Source organism: Chelonoidis abingdonii, chromosome 6 (assembly GCF_003597395.2).
Source record: "Chelonoidis abingdonii isolate Lonesome George chromosome 6, CheloAbing_2.0, whole genome shotgun sequence".
Taxonomy (NCBI): domain Eukaryota; kingdom Metazoa; phylum Chordata; order Testudines; family Testudinidae; genus Chelonoidis; species Chelonoidis abingdonii.
In genome coordinates this window covers 87,279,283-87,303,480 of record NC_133774.1, presented here as the reverse complement: position 1 = coordinate 87,303,480, position 24,198 = coordinate 87,279,283, and the positions used below count along the sequence as shown (strand labels likewise).

The 24,198-nt window shown below is 40.2% G+C and overlaps 1 protein-coding gene across 11 annotated transcripts in view; it reads left to right on the top strand.

Moving 5' to 3' along the window:
- Nucleotides 1-24,198, top strand: part of SPIN1 (spindlin 1) — a 101,083-nt gene that overhangs the window by 48,113 nt on the left and 28,772 nt on the right. For 8 of the 11 annotated variants that reach the window (XM_075067206.1, XM_032772358.2, XM_075067207.1 and 5 more), the window contains one exon: nt 2,518-2,748. In XM_075067206.1, coding sequence (XP_074923307.1) covers nt 2,697-2,748 — 52 coding nt within the window. In that variant the 5' untranslated portion in view covers nt 2,518-2,696. Of the gene's footprint in view, nt 1-2,517; nt 2,749-5,221; nt 5,268-16,065; nt 16,091-24,198 lie in introns of those variants that run through there. The other 3 variants (XM_032772360.2, XM_032772362.2, XM_032772361.2) reach the window with 3 other exon arrangements.

Below are 24,198 nucleotides of genomic sequence, written 5' to 3'. Positions count from 1 at the left end.
ACTTTTTTAAAGACAACACTGTCAAATTGATTTTCTGGGAAGCCTGTGCTTGCTAGGAAGAGTTTCTGGGGAAGCCACGATTGTCAGATGCATTTGCCGGCAGGCCACACTTGACAGATTCTACTGTTTGGTGCACAGACTGGCTATTGCATTGCACATGTATGTTGACTGTCTTAATGCATATATTATTTTGATTTTGTTGAACTGCACATGGCATAATCTTTGAGTAAGAGTTGGATGTTTCTCAGGGACCAGGGTACAGAAATGGTAAAACCAGGTATAGAAAAGGAACATTGCCACCTTGCTTCATCTTCTAGGGAAACAGCATCTAGTGTGCTGAGTACTGATCCAGAGCCTAAGAAACAGGAAAGATGTTACATCTGCTCCAGAGAAAAAGACAGAAAAATGCATCAAGAATGTATGAAGTGTAAAAACTTAATATGTTCAGGACATATGTCATCTATTATTTTCTCCGTTTGTCCAAAGTAGTAGGCTAGTCACTGCCACTTTGTTGTGTTTGTGCCTTTTTATATTGCTATTTCCATTGTCTAAATGTGGGGTCAGTTAAATGCTGAAAGCTGCATAGTATATTTTTTTAAAATAAATGTGTGTGTTCTTGGGGTCAGTTAGACCCCCGCACACAGTACAGTTTAGTGTGCTTCTGAATCTAGAAAAGTTTTAATTTGTTTATAGATTTACAGTTAACTGATTATAATATCAATTTTAAATGCAGCCCATGTGTTTTCCAGTGTTGACATACTGGGGTCTTAAAGACCCAACACAGAAGTAGTGGAGTGATTCTTTTTGGTCCAATATGAGTGTTAAGGAAGGAGTGGCAGGGATAACTTGTGCTAGGCAGGTACGGAGCTGCACTGCAAGGACTTGGAAGAGCCTCTCGCTTAGAACAGTAATTACAAATAAACTGTGCAAGACCGACTTAAGTCAAAATGGCATTGGAGATAATTATTATATTTGTATGACTACACTGAAGTATTCTAGATCTTGATTTTTTTCCACATTGATATCAGTTTTGATTTTTTGGCACATATCCACAGGTAGCAGCAGAACAAGCTAGCTAAATAAGAATTTATCTTGACAGTTTTTTCTACTGAATGTTCTTCCATACAAAGAAAGCTTCCTTTGTCAGCAAAATGTCAATCCACATGTCTTGTTCACTCTTGAGTCAAGGGAAAATTTAAAAATTTCAGGTATCTAAATTTTTTTAATAGACTACCAACATAGTTTTACTCTCAATAGTTTTAATATACTGGGTGGGATTTTGATCTCTGAAGGATGAAAATCATGGAGTCCCAAGAATGTCAGGTGATCTAAGGGGCTTAATTAAAATGAATGATTTTGACTTCTAACCACCAGTTTGATGATTCTTTTGTCCATTTCCCTACACAGTGAAAGAAGTCAGGTATTCTAAAATGTTAACTAATCCCTGGTTTCATTGAACAAACCAATTTAATACGCTTTTTATTTTCTTCAGATTTAACTTCCTTGTCTCAATTTACCATGATCTCATGAAATTGTAAAGCTATTGGTAAACACTAATTAAGCTGGGACAGCAGATGTTTGTGGTGTGAAAAAGCGAATAAAGCTGAAAAAGCTTTAGTTGTTTCAGATCAGTTACTGTGATTTCTCTTGTTCTGTTTGGTTAGCAGGAACTGTTTTAGCAAAGATGTTGCCAACTCTCGGGGAAAAAAATGCTTGATAAGAGTGTTCCATACAGATTTCTATGAAGAACTCATGTAGCAACTGATCTAGATACATTTAATGGGATTAAATATTTCAGAAGTTTTAATTCTCTTCACTTGTTTTTACAAATTACTTTACTCAAATACCTACCCTTTCCGCAAAATTTCTGTAAATTTGTGATAATTAATTTCACACACTGAAGAACTCTTCTCCCTTTTGTCGTAGTTGAATTATTTTTTCAGTGGTGTGTTCTAAAGTCTCAAATCACTGTTCTCTGTAGAGCTGGTTTCCTCTACAGAGAAGTAAATCTGGTGTTTTTCCGCTAACAGAAGTATTTGATTACTGCCAATACCTCCTGCTTTTCAGATACAGTAATATGTCATTTCTTATTCTACAGCAAGAGTTTCATCCAATCAGCTATGTTTTAAGAATTAAAAATTAACACCCTGTACTACCCTGGCTGAAAGCAAACTGTTAGTTTATTGGCACCTAATCATTTTATTCCATGTTGCTTTCAGATCATTCTGATCCATGTTTTTAAATACTGGCCTATAGAATGGCACTGTATCATTTACAGAAATTAACTTAAGGGACAAACCTACCAGGTATTGTAGGTCCAAGTTGGTTTTGTGCCAGGTTATTCCATTGTTTTTATTGCACACAGTGCTAAAACTTTAAAATAAAAAGTAAAACTTCCCTGAGCATGAAAATTAACATTTTTGCTAATCGTAATTTTAGTTTTTAATTTTTACATTGCTCATCTTGATAACACTTCAAATTTGAATGCTTATACTAAAATCTCATTTTGTTTTGCAGAGAAATATAATTGAAAATACTACTTCAGCTAATCTTGGGACAAGCAAATTTTCGTTTGAATGGTGGATTAACAAGAAGTAATTTTATCAGTCTAAGGCTAAGAGGAAATTTTAAGAGTTGAAAAGAACTGGATTTTCACCCTAGTCCAGCAGCTTTGCTGCTCACTTAAACACAGATGAATGAAGACCCCATTCGGAAAGACACCAGGTCAGCGATCCAGAGCTGATGCAGGTAGGCAATCTTTTTTCAAATTGGGTGGTGAAATACTGAATTAAATATTAAAACACAAAAGTGTCTGTAATGGTTTTATGAAGTTTTTAGTAACTTTCAGTTCTTTTTCATCTTAGTATTAAAATTGTGTGTGTTCTGCTCCTGTCAACTTCCCTGACTTTATTTTGTTGTTGTTGTTCTGACAGCAGCTTGTCAGAAATCCAGTGCAGACCTGTATGTAAAAATATCTTGTTGTATTTTAGTTTTGCTGAAGCTTTCATATTGCACACAGACATGAAATTTTGAAAGGAAGGGGAAAATGTTTCACAGCAAGATTAGTGTCTGTCAGTTTCAGAATATAAGCAGTTCATCAGTGATCCCCCACAGTGCTAGTAAAGAGACCTCTGGAACATGATATATTCATTAGGTGCTGCTTAAAACTTGCTTTAAAATGTCAGCAGTCTGAAGAAGCTGATCAGCCAATAATGGTAAAGGAGCATCTCTAAGCTGTTTTTGGCTTTATTTACGTGAGATTTAGGAGTCATCTTAGTAGGGAAATGAATTCAGATTGAGGTAGTGTGAGAAGTTAAAGCTATTCCTGATTAACTCTATGCGGGTGCTCTTCTTCCACAATAAGAGTACCTTTTTCTAAATTAGCTTGATCCATTTCTAGAGCATCCATGCACAAAGTTAGTCAGGAATACCTCCCCCTGTAGACAAATCTTTTTTTAAACCAGTGCAACCTTTTATTTGGACAGTCCTTATCTTGGTTTGAATGTCTTACTTCAGCTGTTTAAATCAACTCCTGACTAACTTAAACTATTTGAAAATAAGTGTTCACACAGCCTTATGCACCCATTTAACTAAAGCTCTTCAAAATTGCACATATAATTAAACCAGTACAACTTTGTCTTGAAGACAAGCACTTACGCCATACTTTGAGGGCAAGAAGAATTTAAGACAATGCAAGTATAAACTAACAAGGTTTAAACTAATTAAGTTCCTGGGGTCTCTGTGAATAAAAGCTAACTAATTCAGCTGTCCCCTTGCACTGGGTGCTAAGGGGGGTGTCTGTAAGGGCTTATATACACATGAAGCCATACAGAAATAGCTATTGTACTTTAAATTTCCACCTACCATAGTCTGAAGTAACTTTCAAATATAGACAAGCCCTAAGAGTCATTTCTTGTGAGTTGGGGGGAGAATGGCTTTGGGACACAGAACTCCACATCCAGGCATTTTAGGAAACAGTTGAACCACAAGCTAGAAGTTCTGTTTTAATCTGTTTGATTAAAACTTCATTAAAAAAAGCAAAATAGTTTTATCTTTGAAACAGAGAATTTGCTTGGTACAACTGTTTGTTTTTTTGAGGTTTTTTTGTTTTGTTCTTCTCACCCCTTCCCCCCCCAGTTCTGCAGGGTCATTCTATTAAGGTTTCATTCCTGATGGAGAAAAATCCTGTGTTCACTTTGTAAAGCACAGAACGTAGCTAATGAGCTGAAGGGAGGGATAAAAGAGTACATTGTACGGTGCATGTACCATAGTAGATTTATGTGAAGCTCCTGTGATTTTAATATAAAATTGGGAAAGCTCAACTGATATGAAACTAACCATACAGCCCATATTGATGCTTCCAAATGTGTTTCCAGCTCATCATTCAGATTTGTTGAATAAATTACAAAAAATCTTCAATCTCCATGAAAGGCTGCAATTCTATCGTATTCAGTAACCTAATCTCTTAAATATTAGACACATAGAAGCAACAAACACAACACTAACTCCTTCTGGGTTGTGAAATATAATTGTCTTCCAGTGTGGTGTGTTAAGTATTCAGTTCTGGTAGTAATACAACAATCTTTAATCTTCTGTATTGCTAGTGACAACTTTTGAAAGGAACACCTGCTGTCGAAGGCATTCTTTTCAGTGAGATTTGAGGCATATTGTGCATCTGATTTCATATATGGTTCAAGTTAGCATGTCTTTACCTGCGTTATGATTGTCCAGTGAGCGTTAAACAGTAAAAACTAATGTTGGGGGAAAATAGTTCTGGAAAGGGTGCTTTTGCTTCACTTACATTTTTACTGATCAAATTCATAGTAATGCTACAACACTTAGTTTCTCTTTTGCAATTATAAACTTTTTGGTTACTATTAAAAACAGTTGGTTTTATAACTTTGCTTTACAGGTACGAGAAAGTTACCTACAAAGCTGGGAGGGTTAGGAATAAACAGATGAATCAGTTTCTTAAAGAGCTGATCTAAGACTCTGTGTTCAACTAGAATAAAGTAAATTTCAGATATGGCAAACTATAAATTCTTTTTTTGAATGGGTACTTACAAAATAGTGTTTTCCATCTCCTACTGTCATTCAATATGGAAATGTTTTTTGTAACTAGAAATCACAGTTTGGTGATTGTTTTATCAGTTCAGCTCATAGTTATCTGATTAAACTTTGTTCATTGGCTGAGATTTGAGAATTGCTCTCCTTTTTCTTTCAGAAATCTTCACATCTGAGGGACAAGTGGGTGAAAGTTTTCAAATGTCAGTCTATGAATTAAAACTAAAAATTATGGAAGGCTTGGGTGGCCAACCAGCAGGAATCAAACAAAGCCTATGTCTAAACCATTCATGTCTTACATGTGCAAGAGAAGAGGTAAAATGTATTGATGAAGATTTAAGAGGAGAATGGATAGGCCTGAATCAAAATGATTATAAACAAAGTTTCTTCAAGTGGTAGTTTCTGTGTCTATTCCACTTGAGTTGAGCATGTACTCCATGTGCCTGGGACTAGAATTTTTTTTTCATTAGCGGTATCTGTTGGTCTGCACCTGCACCCTTCTCCTTGTGCTCCCAGCTGAGGGAATATGGGGCAGTGCAGACCAGTCACTTCTATGGTTCCTTTCTACCATCTGTGGTCTGAGATAAAACTTCTCTAGTGCTTTAGCTAGCATTTTTTGTTTTATTACTTGTTCTCCTTTTCTACCTAATTCTTAGTTTTAGTATTAGTTTTGGAAAACTTCGGGGGTTTCCTCCCAGCCCCAGCCATCTACCAGTATTTGGTGTCTATCATGCCCAGGGCCCCAGGTTTGAAGCACTGAGGTCTGTCTCCAGGCCTTGCCAATTAGTGAAGGTCTTGACACCCATCTGTAGTGCCTCAGGGAAGCACATATCCCCTGAAGTGCCGTATCTGCTAGAGTTTCTCTTGCTGAACTCCTCAATCACGTGAGTTCAGACTTCATACTTTCCTGATGGATTGTTTGATGAGACAAGAGTCTGACCTTGGTACATCAGTCAGAGGCATCAGGAATCAGCCTTTAGTACACAGCTGTCTCAGGACAGGTCTTCACTACCCGCCTATCCAGCGGGTAGTGAGTGATCTATCGTGGATCGATTTATCGCATCTCATCTAGACGCGATAAATCGATCCCCAAATGCGCTCCCCGTCAACTCCGGAACTCCAGCTCATAAGAGGCGGAAGCGGAGTCGATGGGGGAGCAGCAGCAGTTGACTCACCACCGTCCTCACAGCCAGGTAAGTCGAGCTAAGATACACCAACTTCAGCTACGCTATTTGTGTAGCTGAAGTTGCATATCTTAGGTTGACCCATCTCCTAGTGTAGACCAGGGCTCGGGCTCTGGGACTGTTGTAATCAGAATTAAGGACCAGCAGAAAACAGGGAAGACACAAAGAGGGTAAGAATGAGCACCCTCATAAGGACAAATGTAAGCAATTTCCTCTATGTTCTCCATCTAAGAAAAGGACTTCTCTGGTCCATTCATATGTTGGGCGAGATTCCATGCCCTAGTACAGGTTTATCAGGAGCTCAAAGAGAATCTGGTACCTGTCCCTTGGCACAGAAAGCCAAACGTGATCTGAGACCACCACCTACTGGAGTAGTGATTTTGGGTCTATTTTGAGTACTGAAAAGGGAAAGGAGCAATTGTATGCATCAGACACCACTGATTGTAGAGAGTTGCCTGGAGAAGAGATTGCCAATACCAAGAACAGGTCTGCCCAGATTGGCACTGCTGAAAGACTGAAGCCCTATTAACTAACCAGCAACAAGGACCAGATGGACTATTGAGGCGGGCCTAATCTATGCAGACCTGGAATCATCAGTGCTGTTGGACCAGACCTGTCGAGAGAGGTTCTGACAATATTGTTGGTTTGGCAATCGCTGATACCGTCAGCCACCTGAAGAAGAGTAAGACCACTATCTCTGTACCAGCAGCTCTGCCCATTGATACAGAGAGACTGCTCAGACAGGAAGTAGACTTCCTGCCTCAACTGGGAGCTGTAGAGCTGATGGCACCTCAGCACAGAGGAAAACTATTCTACTTGTGATATTTCCTCATCCTCAAAAAGAAAGGAGACCAGAGGCCTGCACTATGTCTGAATGTCTTTGTCCACCGCCTGAGGTTCATAATGGTCATGGTGTCCTCCCTAATGTTCCTACTAGATAAAGGAGATTTGGTTGATTTATATCTCTCAATCTGAAGAATGCTTATTTCAACATAAATCTCCACCCTGCACATAAGAGACTAAGATTTACCATCGGCCTAAACCATTACCAATACAGAGTCATTGCCTTTGGCCTCTCACCAGTGCCAATAGTGTTAACAAAGGTGTTATCAATAGCTGTGGTACAGCTGCATCATCAGGGCACATCAGTGTTCTACCTATGTGGCTGGCTCCTGAAAGGGGAGTCATGTCAGAAAGTTCTGCTAACAACTCTATTCTTAGTTAACCTCCTACAGTCATTAGAACTTCAGAAAAGTTTACTTTAACCTCCACATAGACTATGGACATTTTTGAAGTGACTGTGGATTTGGTTGTGGCCAGGACATGCTTACCTAACAACAGGTTACAGGTTATGGCAGGACTCATAACGAGTTCCAGGTGAACCCCACTAGTGAGGTCCAGTCTTTCCCTCCAAGACCATGTAGCCTTATACATACATACATACATACATGGGATACCATTCAAGATTTCATCTTCAGTGTCTGCAAGCTTGGTTATAGAAAGTCTGTCCCCAACAGACACAGCCTGGACAAGTTAAGTCTCTACCCCACAAGGTCTAGCCTCACTCACCTGGTAAGAAAACATGGAGACGGTATCTGAATTTCATTCATCTCTTCCTCCACCCACACAAAAAAAGATTAAGTGCCTCCTCATTAGGTTGGGGAGCTGATCAAGACATGTAGCACAGGGTACTTGGACCCTGCAGGAGGCGAAGTTGCAGATAAACCTTTTAGAACGACATACTGTACACAAGAATTGCAAAAGATTCCTGCTGTTCATCAAAAGCCTGTATTTCCAAGTCATGTCAGAAAGCGTGATAATCTGTTACATCAACAAGCAGAGAGGTAGAGTGCAATTTGCCTATTTTCATAGAGGCCATCAATCTTGAACTTGCGCGTCCCACCAGCACATCATTCTCCCAGTTGTGCATCTACTGGGGACGGGGAGGGGGCAGAAAACTGTGGCAAATAGCTTTAGCAGACTCTCTTTTCCAGAGACACAGGATGCATTTCTAGTCTGCTGGTCAGAACTGCTAATATATGCATTTCCACCCATCCCACTCTTAGCACAAGTCCTGAGGAAGATTAGGCAGGACAAAGCAACAGTGATGCTTGTGGCTCTTGCATGTCAGAGACAGTTCACCAGCATTCTCCAGATGGCTGCACATCCATGCATCCACATTAAACTACTACCAGATTTCTTGACCCAGGACACATGCATGGTGTTCCGTTAGAATTCAGCATCTGTCCATGTAACTGCTTGGTATGTAAATAGATAGCTAACTTAGAGATTGTGTTCTGCTGTTATACAGTCCATCATGATCAACAGCTGGAAAGACTCTAGAAGAAAGTGGTACATAGCAAAATGGAAGAAATTTTCACCATTGCTGCCACCATTGTCAGCTATCACTGTAAGTTTGCGAGACGCCAATTGCTGAACTATCTCCTTTCTCTGAAAATGTTGGGATTGTCATTCTGCTCCTTACAAGTTCACTTGGCAGCTATTAGTGCTCTTGCATGCGCGTTCTCTCTCTCACTCCCACACCTCCAGTGGACAACTATTTCATCTTTTCCTATCCGGTCATAGTGAGGTTCTTGAAAAGCCTTGTCAGTGCCTTTCCACTGGTGCTTAAAGCCACTGCAATATGGGACTTCAATCTAGTCCTATCTACATCAGCAAAACTCCCATTGGAGCCCTTAGCTTCATGTTCCTTCAGTCATCTGACTATGGAAGTTGCCTTTCTTGTTGCAGACACTTCAACCTGGAGAGCTGGGAGCCCTAATGTTATCCCTATGGAAGTGTGTCTCTCTCTCTCTCTCTCTCCCCCTCCCTCCCAGGTTTCCTTAAGGTTACATTCTAAGTTGAAGGTGATTTCAGAATTCCGTCTAAACTAGGTCATCCATTTAATCTGTTCTCTGTTTTGAAGCCACCTAACAGAAAGGATATGAAGTTCATTCTTTGCATGTCCAAGCCTTGGCTTTCTACATAAGAAGTACAATTCCCTTCAGAAAATTCCCTTAACTATTTGACTTCTAGGGCTCTTCTTTTATATGTTGGGTGATCTTCTCAGAGACTTTTCTAAATGGATTTTGAGCTGCCCCCTGCTTTTGCAATGAGTTAATAGTGACCTCTGCCTAACGGGGTGTGAGGCCAAACTCAATTAGGGCCCAGGCAGACTCTCTAGCTTCACTGTGAGAGGCCTCTCTTCTCAAGATATGTAAGGCAGCAACATGAGGCATTATGTGTACCTTTTGAGACATTACACCCCAGGTGCAGCCTTCAACAGCAGACACTGCTTTCAGCAGAGCAGTCATTCAGTCAGTGGTACAGCAGGGTTCCTCACATCCTCCACCTGAATGGATACTGCTTTTGAGTCACCTTGAGTGAACACACACAGAGACCACCATGCAAAGAAAGTAAGGATTACTTACCTTGTACAATAACTGATTTTTCCACATGCGTAGTCCCTATATGTATTCCATAACACAACCTCTGCTTCAGATTCTTACCTTGAGCTGTTCACAGAAGAAAAGGAACTGAAAAGGCAGGTGGTGTCTGCACTGTCCCTTATATGCTTGACTGAGAGCATGAGAAGAGGGGCGCAGACACAGACCAACAGACACCTTGTAATGAAAAATCGTCCAGTCTTAAGTGCATGGAGCGTATGTGCACCACAAATGGAATACAGATGGAAGATGTACATCTCAAAAAACTCCAGTTACTTTTCAAGATAAGTAGCCATCCTTCACCACCAAGCTACTCATTTATGGGGAAAGGAAAACCCTACACTTTCAATTTCAGGAGTCACACTAGGAACTAATTGAACACAAGTTCCTGGTATTATTCTGTGGCAAGAGGCTAACAAAACTGTTGGACCCTGGGGGAATTATGAGGCATCAGTAGTAATGCCAGAGTTAAGTTTTGACCTCAAAGCAGGGATGCAAACTCTGTTATGTGGTAAAAATACAGCATACCTTCCCCAGAATTACACCATTTACTGAATGCTAAATAAATTTTCTAAATATTTACAAGTAAATCTGTTTCTTTAGGTATTAAAATGAAGTTTAAAAATGAATCCTTAAGAAAGTAACACTCAATATTTTTTGTCACCCCTGACTTCATTAATAGAGTAACACTTGTCAAACTTCCTGTAAAGTGAAAATTCACTAAAATCTTGTGCATATGCTACGTTTGAATAACTTATTTTAGGATTATTGGTAGTGTTTGTTCTCGAGAATAATAGGTAAAGTTTTCTCTTCAGCATAGGCTGAAGATTACAGTGGTCTACTACAGAGAATTCCACAACTTCCACTGCCCTCGCCTGGCAGGCACTCTGCGAAAGGTCTCTTTGTGTGTCTCAGCCTGCTCACAGCATGGAAAGCAATCATCTTCCCTGAGGGTAACTTGTGACTTCAAGTGTCAGAGGGGTAGCCGTGTTAGTCTGGATCTGTAAAAGCAGCAAAGAGTCCTATGGCACCTTATAGACTAACAGATGTATTGGAGTATGAGCATCCGACGAAGTGGTATTCACCAGCGAAAGCTCATGCTCTAATACATCTGTTAGTCGATAAGGTGCCACAGGACTCTTTGCTGCTTGTGGCTTCAGTCTCACTGAGAATATTGGAGATGGTGACCATTTTCAAAGAGAGCTGTTCTTTTTGACAGATAAAATTTCCATTAGAATTAAAAAAAATATATATATATATATATATTTTCAAAAGTTATTTTGTGGCACTGCCTCTACTCAATAGGTAGGCCAAGAAGGAGGGGGAAATTACAGAAGGGGGATATACGAGGGGTTGCAGGAAGGATGGGGAAGTTTGTGTGTGTTGTAAAAGGCAGAGGTAATTTGGAAGATGGGGGGAACAAAGTGTGCACTCAGGTGTCTTGTGATGCACTGCCAAAACAAAGCAGCTGTAAACCCACTTTAACTGACCTGTATGCTCTGGCAGCTTTGTGCTATTCCAGAATAGGACAAGACAGCCATTTTAAAAACTTTTTTAAGAAAAAGTGTGTACTTCATAAGTTTAAATCATTAGAAATGTCACATGGTAGCATTTTCTTTTGATTTCTTTGGTTTCAAATATAATTGTTTAGAAAATGGTGTGTTATGCATTTCTTGTTTACTACAGTCCTATTTATTTACTCATGATTTGCATCAAGTTATGTTTGAAGGAAAATTCAGTTCAATTAAAATGCGCAAAAACAGTATTTTATTTTTTTTATTCAGTAAATAAAACTGCCATATGTGTACATATATGTAAGGATAGTTATGAAAAAAGTTTTTCCAAAACATTTATTTAATGAAGGATAAAATTTATTTATCTGTAGTTACTAAATTGAGCTGATCCTATAACTAGATCTTGTCCTCTCACCTCATTTTTATTTATATTGGAAGAAGAACACCAGCTACGTGATCAAGTTCTGGTGTTCATGCTTTGAAAAGGTTGTTAAAAAATTAGCACGGGTTCAGAGAAGCTATAAAAAGTAACTGAGGTCTGGAAACAATCCTTATGATAAGACTTAAGCTAAATAAGGTGAGTTGAATGTGACCTATAAGTAGGGTGACCAGGTGTCCCATTTTTAAAGGGACAGTCCCGTTTTTTGGGACTTATATAGCCTCCTATTACCTCCCACTCCCTGTCCTGTTTTTTTCACAGTTGCCCTCTGGTCACCCTACCTATAAGGGGTCCTTTAATTTAGCAGACGAAGGCATAAGAAGATGAAATAGTTGAATGAGAAATAAGACTCACATGAAAGTGAGGGCAATTAATCATTGGAACAACTTTCCAAGAAAAGGATAAATTTGTCATTTAAAAACATAAGAGCAACCATACTGGGTCAGACCAATGGTCCATCTAGCCCAGCATCCTGTCTTCTGACAGTGGTCAGTGCCAGACATTTCAGAGGAAATGCACAGAACAGGTAATCATCAAGTGATCCATCCATACCCTGTTGCCCATTCCCAGCTTTTGGCAAACAGAGGCTAAAGACACTTCAGAGCATGGTTTTGCATTTGAAGTCCTGAAGTTATGGTTGGAAATCTCTCTTGAGAGGCACTCTATTTCAGCTGCAAGTTAAGTTTGGTAATTTGTTTACATGGTAGGTAAGAATTGCCTCCACTGCAGAAATTGAATGGATGACCTTCTATGGCCTGTGTTGGGCAGAAGATAAGTTTAGGTGATTATATAGTGATCCTTTTGACCTTAAAATTTATCATGTTGTCATGTATTTTCTTAAAACTAGTGCAGCAAACATATATTGGGAGAAGATATACCCTGCTTGCTTAATCTGATGCTGAGAGTTCATCATTAATAAATTAGGCAATTATTGAACATTGAGGATAGTCACTAAAATTAGCACTAACTGTAATCATCTACTGGCTGAAGCCATTTTGATTAAAAAACAAGTGACATGATTTGTGACCCTGACAGTTTAGAAAACAATGTATAAGACTATAAATCCGTTTCCAGCCAGCCATGTTAGCTTATTAGAACAATTGTATACTAGTGCTCACATATGGTCCTTTTGTCATTTTTAGCAGAGAATTGTCTGAGCTTTTGTGGTTGCCAGATCATACAGGTGGTTCTTTCTGTATAATTTCTTCTCTTTTCCTGAGGTATTCTTTTCCCACCAACTGCCGTCCCCCTCTCCTTCTCTTTCTTTCTGTCTTTCACTGCTTGTCACTTCCCAGTAGCTACGGGATTGACAGATATTTATATCCTGGAAAGTTTGACATTTTTCTTGGAGGATTAGACATTATCTTACCTTTTAACAATGATCATCTGCCAGTGAATATCTGTCAGGCTGATGTATTCCTCCTCCTCTACTTTATGTCCTTCATTTCTCCTGGATTTGGAAGTATTTTCTTAACTGATAAGTTCCTGAGAGACTTTCTAGAGTCATTGTTAGAATTGCAAAAAAACATTGCATAAGGGCTTCTGCCAACCTGGCACGTGAGCATGGCTAAACCCAGCAGTTACATACCTGTCATACATTCAGGCAACTCTAATACTCTTAGTCATCCAGAAATGTAACATCACTGCTTCAAAATCAAAGTATTTTTGTCTCAGGTAATAAATCTAATTCCCCCCCACCCCCAGTTGGCTATAGCAGAATGCCTGTTTTTTGACACAATAATAGTTGTCAGCAGCAGTCTAAGAAATGGCAGTTAACTTTCAGTGAAGGTTAACTGCCACCGGTATAGACAAAGGGCATTCCCTCCGCAGGCAGGCAGGAAGAGATAGTAAGTCCAGACACAGAAGCATTCACCTATTCTTTCAAATAACTTTTTGGGTGTATAAAGTGAAATGCTTTAAAGGACCTAGTTTTCAGAAAGTACTGAGTACCCTGCTTCTGAGAGTCTGGCACCTTAGGGATTTAAGAATTGGGGCACTAAAAATCAGTGGTCACTTCAAAAATTTAGGTCTTCCTGTTTGGTTCTACTCTTTCTCCCATTAGGCTCAACATTTTATTCTCTAGTTTGTAGAGTATTAATTAATGGAGTCTCAGACTGATTTGCAGTCTCAGCGTGCCTTTGCTATATCAGAATGGAAGAAAAGACTTCAGTAAAGAAGTCTGAAGAGAGAAACTAATTGCAGCACCACTTTTTCAGCCTCCATAATCTTCCCAATTTGTCCCCTTCACCCTAGGCTTTCCCTGTTGCAGCATTGTGTATGTATGCTCTTCCCTGTTGGCCACCGATGGAAATAGTGCCTAACAGTGCATTTTACAACATGAATCATGGAACCTCCCAAGACCCTGACACTATAGTGTCATGGGAAAAAGAGAGGAGGGAATGCTAAGGAATTCACTTTAACTTTTCCTATCCTAGTGCTCTGTTCTCCGGAGTGGAAGCTCTCAATCCAAGGAGTACTTCTTGGATCACAAAGCTTTTCTTCTCAGGTACCCTTATAGATCCCCTTTGCACTGTAACAGTTTCTCTTGCTCCTTCAGTTATCTCCAAGGACTTGTTTGCTGAATCTTCTGGCAAATGGGTAATTCCTTAATCTCCTCTTCCCTAGTAGCTGGATGTCATAAAGAAAGGAGGGCATGTTCACCTCTTCTCTCCTCCGCCCCTCGGAAGAGCTTCTACTGACAATTAGGCTTATTTAATTGTGCACACAACTGTAATTCATTTAAATTTCTGCAGTGAGCAAACAGGATGCAAGGTTTCCTGCAATGAGAATGTCAGGCAAATTTTCCTTGTTTGGTCAATCATAATAAAAATGGAGGAAGCTTGTAGCAGAAGCACTGATATTGCCAATGCAACACCATCTTTCCTTGGTACCAGAAATAGAGTCTTTTTGGACCAACCCATGAAACAAAGAGACAATGGAGGAATTGAAAAGAGTTTAGCCCAGCAGTAGCTTGGCTCTGCTGAAAGCACAGTGGGTGCCAGCTGGAGGGCAGCAAGGAGCCAGACAGCCACGACAGGCCTGGACACAAAATTCACACATCCATTTCTGGGGAGGACTGGGTCTGTGAAACAGATCTGGGTATTGCTTCAGCAGTTCAGTGAGGCTCTCCAAGAGTGGCAGGTGGTATAGTTGGAACTACAGCAGGCTAAAAGAACAGCAGCAGTACATGTTATGGACCCTGCAGGAAAGAAGCAATAACAGGTACTGGGTAGATAAGAGGGATCCAGTGGGCTGGAAGACTGAGACGTGGCCAAGAAGATGTTATGATTGTGGACAGATGGGATATTTTAAGAACAGCTTGCCCTTGCATGAACTAGGGTAGAGACCCAGAGAAACCAGGGCAGAGACTGCAAAAGATTACTAGGCAGAGAGGTCTGAGAGAGAAGACCCAGACCAACCAGGGCAGAGACTTATAGCTCTCTAGGCAGAGATGCCTTGGAGAAAAGACCCTGACAAAGCAGAGCAAAGAGACTGCAAAAGCTCTCCATGTCAACAGGTCTGAGGTGGGAAATCCTGTCTAATCAGGACAAGGGACTGTTAAACACTGTCCAGACAGAACAGCCTAGGAAAGAAGACCCTGAGAAATCCAGGCGGAGATTGCAAATAGCTCTCCACATAGACAGGCCTGGGGGAGAAGACTGAGCAAGCAGGGCAAAAATTGCATAGGATGGGACGTTAACCTTCAGATAGGCCCACAACCCTAAATCCATTCTTTGGGATTGGGTGTGACGGGAGATATGTGATGGGGTGTACCAGGTCCTTTGAGACCCCCTGCTGGAGGCACCGCATTCCTACCCCACCCAGGAATGAGCAGTTAAAACTGATCCCCCAGCCTGCCTAGAAAAGCTGCATTGGTTGCTTTTATCAGAGCACAGCAGGCTCAGATAAAAGTTGTTGCAGGGGGACCAGAGGGGCAAGGAATGACCAAAGGTGTTTAATAAGCCGTGTTTACTGGACCTGGGAAAGAGGGCATGAAAATGGAAACCCTAAGGTAACCAATGAAATGAACAGGACTACATGTGGGGGGAAGAACCCAGGGAATAACAGCAGCAAACAGAGAGCAGTACATGGCTGCTATTTATAGGATCCCTGGGTTGGGACTCAGAGTAGTGGGCAGGCCTGAGTTCCTCCACCCACACTGGGAAAATGACCTATGCCCCGAGAAGGGGACAAGACTCTTTAGGAGCTCAAGTGAAAGGTGAGATTTAAAAGGCCAAGAGAGGGCTTAAGACCCTAGTGAGGGCAGGTAGCTTGTTGGACTTTTGCTACTGCTGGGAGAGGTTTGGTTTTTGACTGTGTGACTTGGCTGGAGGGTTGAGCCACTGCAGATCTACCAAGCAGGTAGGTACGAATCTACAGGAGGCGCCAGGACCAGAAAAGATTGCAGTATGACACCCAGCTGACAGGAGGAACTCATGAGAGGTGAGTGTCCCATGTCACAGTATGACTTTATTAACTTGACTGAATGTTCATTTTGTGAAACTATGCTGAATATATAATAAATAGCTGGGATTTTTTTTCTAATCTTTCCAGTTGCAAAGTACATTCTGAAAGCTTATGTAGGTAGCTGGAGAATGCTAATCCTGAAAGCAGTATCTCAGGTGGAACAGCAGTATGCTGTTTTGTGTAATTATCCAAGTAGTACAGAAACTGCAGCAAGTGATGTGAATCTAAACCTTTTCACATTTAATGGAAATGGCATTCATGTATAGTAAAATCTGACAGCTCCCTTGAGAGAAATTCATTAATGTTGGCTGCTGTAATACCAGTTACTGCCGGAGACCAAACTTATACTGAAAAAAAATATCCACTGATCTTTCCACTTATTAAATATATGGTGAAATATTGATATTGAAATTTCTATCAAAGTGTTTTTTTAATAATGAATTAGCCACTCACTGTTCATCCTCTAAATTCTGTTTAGATCACAATCAAAAGGATTGTCAGTGACAGACATGTAAATTGTTCACACCACAAAGCTACTGCCCTACTTAGTGTGTTTGGAAGTCTCTCTGCTGAAGAAAGGATTAGGAATTAAGTGTTAACTTCAGGTTGGGAATGGTGTGAGGAAGCTTGTATGGGATCTGACTGCACTACACTTGGCTTGTTTGATTTCTAGTAGAATGTACAGAAAACCTATCTAATACAGTTTTCCAAAGGTGCCTAAAGAAACAAAACTAAACAGTATCAGCTTCCAGGAAAACTCTGCCTTGATCAAAACCTTTACTCATAAACATCAAGTACTATTAAATCCCTTGCTCTCCAAAAGCCAACCAATTTTCAGTAATGTTTAAAATGATATTTGCAAGGAAACAAGAAGGCTGTAGTTCAGTTTTTTAAGATATTTTTCAATAAAATGCTTCAAGCATTGTAAGCTTTTTTCAGGCTCACTAAATCATATGTGATACAAACGTGCAAATAGGTTTGTATCTAAAATGATCCAAAAGTATCTAGAGAAATAGTTTTTGATCAATATTGATAGAAATTATTTCTTCTGCGCAATTTATTTGACACTCTGGCAGTACAAGATACTTGGGTCTTTCTTAAGTGATGATCCATGCAATAGGATTAAGATCCTGTTAAATTACTTCATAATTTTTTTATTCATAAGTACTTTTAAAGGGCAAATTTGCATGAAGAAATAAAATATACCTCAAAACATCACCAGAGCAATTTAAAAGTATTTTAAATAAATTTGTCTGGAATGTGCGCTACAAAGAGAAGATTATTATTCACACACTTATTGTGAGCTTGCCACAGTGAATTGGGCAAAACTGAAGAACTAATGTTTGATGTAATTGGAGGACTGTTGGATATTATTGTTTCACTCGTAGAGCTGTCATTCTGCTTAGGGACAAATTACCTTCTAAACATTAAATATTACTCCAGCGAGAGGGAAAATTCAACAGTTGTATCTACTCTTGATTTTATTGGTCACTTATCCTATTTGTGGAGTACCTGCCTGTGCAAAGGCAGCCTAGTTGCATGTCTATCTGAAAATCTGGCCCTTGATTCCATCACTGGGATTCAGTGTTAGTACTTACTTAAGAACATAAGAATGGGCATACTGGGTCAGACCAAATGTCCATCTAGCCCAGTATCCTGTTTTCTGACAGTGGCCAATGCCAGCTGCTTCAGGACATGATCCCTGGTTGAGCTCCCACATGCTACTGCAGTACCAAAAAAGCCACAACAGAAAATAGGGTCCCTTCACACCTTCTTAGAACAGTTTTCAGTTTAAGACCATAATATATGGGTTCACATTCAAGCATATGGACCATTTTCCACCAGGAATTCACAAATACATCAAGCAAGTTGGGAATATGGCAACTATCCGTCTTAGTTTTTAAAGTCATTTTAAAATTATGAGAATTGATGTTTTAAGATCCCGGGTACTTTAATCACTTTTTTTTAGTAAAAGGGAAAAAATGGTTTGTCATACAACTGATTGATTAGTTTCTACCTGTCTCACAAAAAAAACATGTTCCTATGGCGGTTGGGGGAAGAAGGGCATATTTTTAACAAGTATGCCACTTTTGTTGGTAAACCTCTATCAGCGTTTTCTAAAGGTTCAAAAATTTGGTTGCATATCATTTGGATGTGTGGTTTTTTTTTTTCACACTTCCTTTCTTTCCCCTACCCTATATGTGTGCACACTTTTGTATTTTGCATTGATGTACATCTTTAAGGATTATTAGTATCTAATCTTTTAGCTACAGCTAGTATGTTGTCTAGATGTATGGTGGTGGTAATGAACAGTGTTTCTCTTTTCATAGTGGGGGAGAGGAATGTGTCAGAGTGGTTACAAGTGTTTTTCTCCCCCAAATAATTGGCTACTACTCTGAAACTTGCTCAACAATATGAAGATCTGCAAGATGCTAGCAGAACTCAGGATATGTTGTGCTAGTTAAGATTAGGTAGTTTAGTAACTGTAACTTCCCTAATTCAGTTGAGCAACAAAAGAGTCAGGCAGGCTGATAACACTAGTAATAAGCAAATAGTAGTTCTGGTCTTATGTAAGGATAAAACCGAATGATGTAAATGGAAAATGGCTGTAAATACTGAGAAAACTTCCACCAATAGCTACTCCTGAGGGCATTCTGCTCCAGAAAATTAAAAATTCTGTGCACAATATTTTAAAATTCTGCAAATTTTATTTGTCAAGTAAATGTGGATGCTCCAGCATGGCATTGGGGAGCACAGGCCACTGGCTCCACAGAAGTGGGAGATCACTGTGCAGCTCCTCCCTGAGACAGTAACTCAGTGGTGGGGCTGCACCCAACCATGACAGAGTGCAAGGACCTGACCTGCCCCAGAAACACCCTAGGGCCCTGCCCCTATGTGTGGGCAGACACACCCAGCAGGGCAGTATCCAAGTGTGGAGGGGCTTAATGTGAGGCGATCCAGTTGTGGGTTAAGAGAGTTCTGAGTGGGGCAGTCTAAGTGCAGGTGGCCAGTGGGGGATCTGGGTGCAGGACTGGGATCTGGATGCACTGGGGCTTGTCGGTTGTTCTGGGTGCAACAGGAATGGGACTACAGGTGAAGGTGGTTGGGTCTCAGCAGGGGAAAGGAGTGGAGTTGGTCGGGGGGGGATAGAGCTCAGCAGGGGCTTCTGGATGTTGGGGGCTCAGTTTGGGGTCCAGATGCCGAGGGAGTGGGGCTCGGTGGGGTGGGGATTCAGGTGTAGAGGAGGTTTTGAGTGTGAGAGGTGAGACTTGGCGGGTGGGTCTGGGTATGAGGGCATCTGGATGCCCAGGGGTTGGGCAAATGCAGGAGCAGCTCCCTGCGCAGAGATCCCTCCCCCTGCAGCTGAGGAGCGATGGATGCAGGAATTGGGGGAGGGAGGTAAGGAAAGTTTACAGAGCTTACTGCAGCCAGGGGAGAAATCCTGGGGGTGGGTTTGACCCAGCCCTGAATGCCGTGCAGGGGAAGAAGTCCCGTGCTCCCCAGCCCAGCTGTGACTAGCAGCTGAGCCCTGCTCAGGGTAGGAACCACCAGCTGGGTTTTCCCCATCCTGTCTCCTGCCCCAGAGTGAGTTGGGGTATCCAAAACATACTGCCGGGGAGGGTCGCACAACTACTTTTTTTGCCTTCCCCATCAGAAAGTCATTTTTATGCAGGGAAGCAAATAAATCTGCGGGGGACACAAATTATATGCATGTGGCACAGTGGCGCAGAATTCTTCCCAGAAGTAAAGAGCTTAGGAAATGGTGGATCAAGCAATCATCTGGTTAAAGCCTTTAACTTGTACTGATTTTGAAAGTTAAATGTTAAATTGTTTGGGAATTTCTTATAGTTTGGAATCTTTCAGGAAAGTCCATGAAAAAGGTAGAGAACAAATGTGTGGCAGTCACCCTCAAGGGAAACAAATGTGTAGGGTTTTTTATACTGGTTTTACAACATTGTTTTAAGCCATAGAGGCTGTGGCAAATTGAGCATTCTGTCTGTACCATTTCTGAATTGCTTATAGTTTTTAGAAATTGTATCATGAAATTACTGTGTCATGGAAGAGGGTATCAGAGAGCAGTGGAAAAAAAATACCAAAAAGCTGAACAAAAGAAGCAGATGATGCCAATGGGAGTCCATAAAGGGACTCTCAGTAAATGATCAGATTTGTGAAAGAAATTGTGGGTTTTGTGATAAAAATATGAAATTTTTCCACAATCTTGGGGCATGACCTTGTGACTTGGATTTTCATTCATACCACATATAACAAATTCTGAATAAGGTAGAACAGTTCAAAAAATCCATAGGATGAAAATTGGTCAGGATATCTGGCAAATAATTACTGCAAATTAATACGTTCACAGAAATAGAGATCAGTTCATTAATGATTCTTGAAGACAAAGTGACTAAATGGGATGATGTTTCATCCAGACCCAGTGTCTCTGCACTTTGTAACTTGGATGTTTGCTACCTAATTGATGGGCAAAATCTTGTTCCAGGGATGTCCAGAGCATTTTGATTGATAGTGGGAAGGAAGGACTCCAAGATTGACCTACAGTGCCAACTGGAAAAGATTTACCATTTGGACAGAACCTCAGCATACCTCACCGTTCCTAATGGACTTTTCCATTCATCCTCTCAATGAAATCATCTAGACTTTCAATTTGTTCTATAAATGTTCAACTAGTAGCTGTATGTGCCTATCATCAGCAGATTCAAAAGCACAGAATATTTTCACCCTTTACAGTGTCTAGGTTTCTAAAGAGATTAGTACATGTATTCTCTCCAATTTGAGACCTCCTTCCCTAATGGGAACTTAACATGATGTTAGCTGATCTGGTGGGTCCCCCATTTGAATCATTGGCTACATGTTCATTACATCACCTTTTAAACATTGTTTTTGATCATTACTCTCTCTGGAGTGGGAGAGAAATTAAAGCTTTAACAGCAGGCCCACCGTTTACCATTTTTCATGTCAAGTCTCATTTAAGGTGTCTATCCAAAGTAACTTCTAATTTTCATGTTAATCAAACTGTTAATTTACCTGTTTTACTTTTCAAAACATAATAATTCTGAAAAGTTACGCTCAGACATTAACATATTATTTATTTAGTTGCAGAACTAAGACACCCAGTATCTTCTAGTTTATTAATTGCTTATGTCAAGAGAATGAAAAGTGAAGCAATTTGTTCCCAGAGGTTATCCAGATGGATTTCATACTGTATTTCACTAATATCAAATAGCTAAACTTAATCATTCCTGCCCAGATAAAAGCTTACTCTCTTAGAGATCACACTATATCTGCAGCTTTTTAGAAATGTCCCTACTGCTTAAATTTGTAGAGCTGCCATCTGGAGTTCAATTCATATAGTTACAAAACACTGTGCCATCCATTCAGACCCTACGCTTGCTTTGGCAAAGTGGTCTTTTAGTCATTAACTTGAGTCTTAACCAAATACCCACAAGCACGAGATTTCTGCTTGAGTCACCAAGAGTAGAGTACGTATGGACACTCGCTCAAAGAAGAAAAGACTTGTTACTTACCTTACACTAACTGCTGCTCAAGATATGTTGTCTGTGTATTCCATGACCTGCCCTTCTTACCCTGCTATATCTGAATCTATAGTTACTTGGATTCTGGTTGGCAAAAGAATTGAGAAGTAGTTGGCCCATTTGCCCTTTTATACCTTAGGGTGGAGAGGTCGTTGAGGACATTTAAGGTGCAGGCAGGGGCCAGGGTTCTGATCTCTGGTTCATGTGCACCAAGAGTGGAATATATAGAAAACACATCTCAGACACCAGTTATTCTGAGATAAGTAACTGTCTTTTCCTATACCAACCAGATATCATTGAGCTTTCTTTTTTTTTGTTTGGTTTTTTAGGTTTTTTTCATTTAATCTCCAACTTTAAATTTGTACCATTTTTTAAAATCGCTTACCCTGGTACAAAATAATTAACTGCAGAAGACTGGGAGTAACCAATTAAGGTAACTTAATATTCTATTACTCTGCATTCAATTAATGACAATATTAACGGGAAAACTTTGTCTTGTGGGTCAGAGTTAACTTTATACATCCTAGAAACACATTTAATTTTTCAGTGTCAGTATTGTTAATTGATGGGTATAAACTAAAAAGATAATAAAATATTTTGTCAACTGCCTTAACTGGTCATTTCCAGTCTTTTTAATGCTGTTTTAAATGGCAATGCAATAAATATATATTTTGTATAGTCATATTTACCTAAGTAATTTTAAAGTTTTTATGTGGGAGTAGAATGAGTGTGGAGTATAGGTTTTTCGGGTTACTGCAGAAGTTGAAAGAAATTGATCACATGATACAATAATTTTATTTCCTTTACAAACACCCATATATTCCAATGATGATGATTGTTCTTACTGCTTGGGCTGAATAGCCAGAAAATAAATTTTGAACTAGTCAGCTGGAGGCACTTGAGAGTAAGAAGTTAACTTGATGCCTTAATTTCACATTGTACAGTATTTGTTCCTTACCACTCTTGATGTTCAGACAGATTTCATGAGTCAATTAAATATCTTAACTAAGTTTTGTTTCTCTAAATAACTTGCTAGAATGGAGGTTAGTAATAACGGCCTAACATTTTGGGCCTATATGCCTACTTAAGACAGAAGCAGTCAGGTTTCAGATATCTAAGACTGTCACTTCAGATTTTCTTTTATTTGAATTTCTGATTAACAAAAATGACCATATAAAAATCCCGTGGTTTTTTTTTAAATTAGTGCTGTTTAACTTTTTCTGTAAAATAATTTTATTTCTACATTGGGACCCCATTATTTTTTGTTTATGAACCAACATGGCAGGTTTAAACTATATTTCAGAAAGTATTAAGACTTCAATACTTATTCAGGTCATCAGGAGAAGCAACTTGGTTTAATGGATTAAGCACAGGGTTAAGAGTTGAAAGTCTAGGATATTGTCCCAGTTTTGCCACTTACTATGTGACCAGTGATGGGCAAGTAAACCCTCACTGCTTATGCCTGTAAAATGAGAACAGTACTTAACTTTTTAAAGGTGTTGTCAGGTTCAACACTGTGTGAAAGTTGACCATCACAAATACTGTGACACCACACACAATGCTGATATTAATTCTATATCATATATTCTAAAGTTACGAACATAAGGTTGGCCATATTGGGTCAGTTCCTCAGGTTGACTGTGCATTGTATGAAGAAGTACTTCCTTTTGTTTGTTTTAAACCTGTAGCTTGTTAATTTCATTGGGTGACTCCTGGTTCTTGTGTTGTGGTAAAGAGTAAACAACACTTCCTCATTCATTTTCTCCATGCTGCTGATGATTTTATAGACCTTGTGATGGAGCAAGGCCAGATGGCTACAGTAAAGTACTGAGGAACAGGTATGTTAGCCCTAGGCTAAACAATTCCCTAGTACTGTGGTAACCAAATGGCAGTTGCTCCAGGTTAATCAAGGTACCTGGGGCCAGTTAAGATCTTTCTAGAAACAGTGAAGATAGCTACATTGATTAGAACACCTGCAGCCAATCAAGGCAGGCTAATCAGGGCACCTGGGTTTAAAAAGGAGCTCACTCCAGTCAAGCAGAGAGGAGCCAGAGGAGAGGAAGTGCGTGTGAGGAGCTGGGAGCAAGAGGCGCAAGGAGCTGAGACTGAGAGGGTCTGCTGCTGGAGGATTGAGGAATTATCAGACAATCAAGCATTATCAGACAGCAGGAGGAAGGTCCTGTGGTGAGGATAAAGAAAGAGTTTGGAGGAGGCCATGGAGAAGTAGCCCAGGGAGTTGTAGCTGTCATGCAGCTGTTACAAGAGGCACTATAGACAGTTGCGATCCACAGGGCCCTGGGCTGGAACCCGGAGTAGAGGGTGGGCCCGGGTTCCCCCCAAACCTCGCAACTCCTGATCAGACACAGGAGGAGTTGACCCAGACTGTGGGTTCCACCAGACAGGGAAAATCACTGAGGTGAGCAAATCCGCCAATAAGCGCAGGACCCACCAAGGTAAAGGAGGAACTTTGTCACAACCTCCTATCATATGTCTTCTTAGTTGTCTCTTTTCCACTCTGAATAGTCCTAAGGT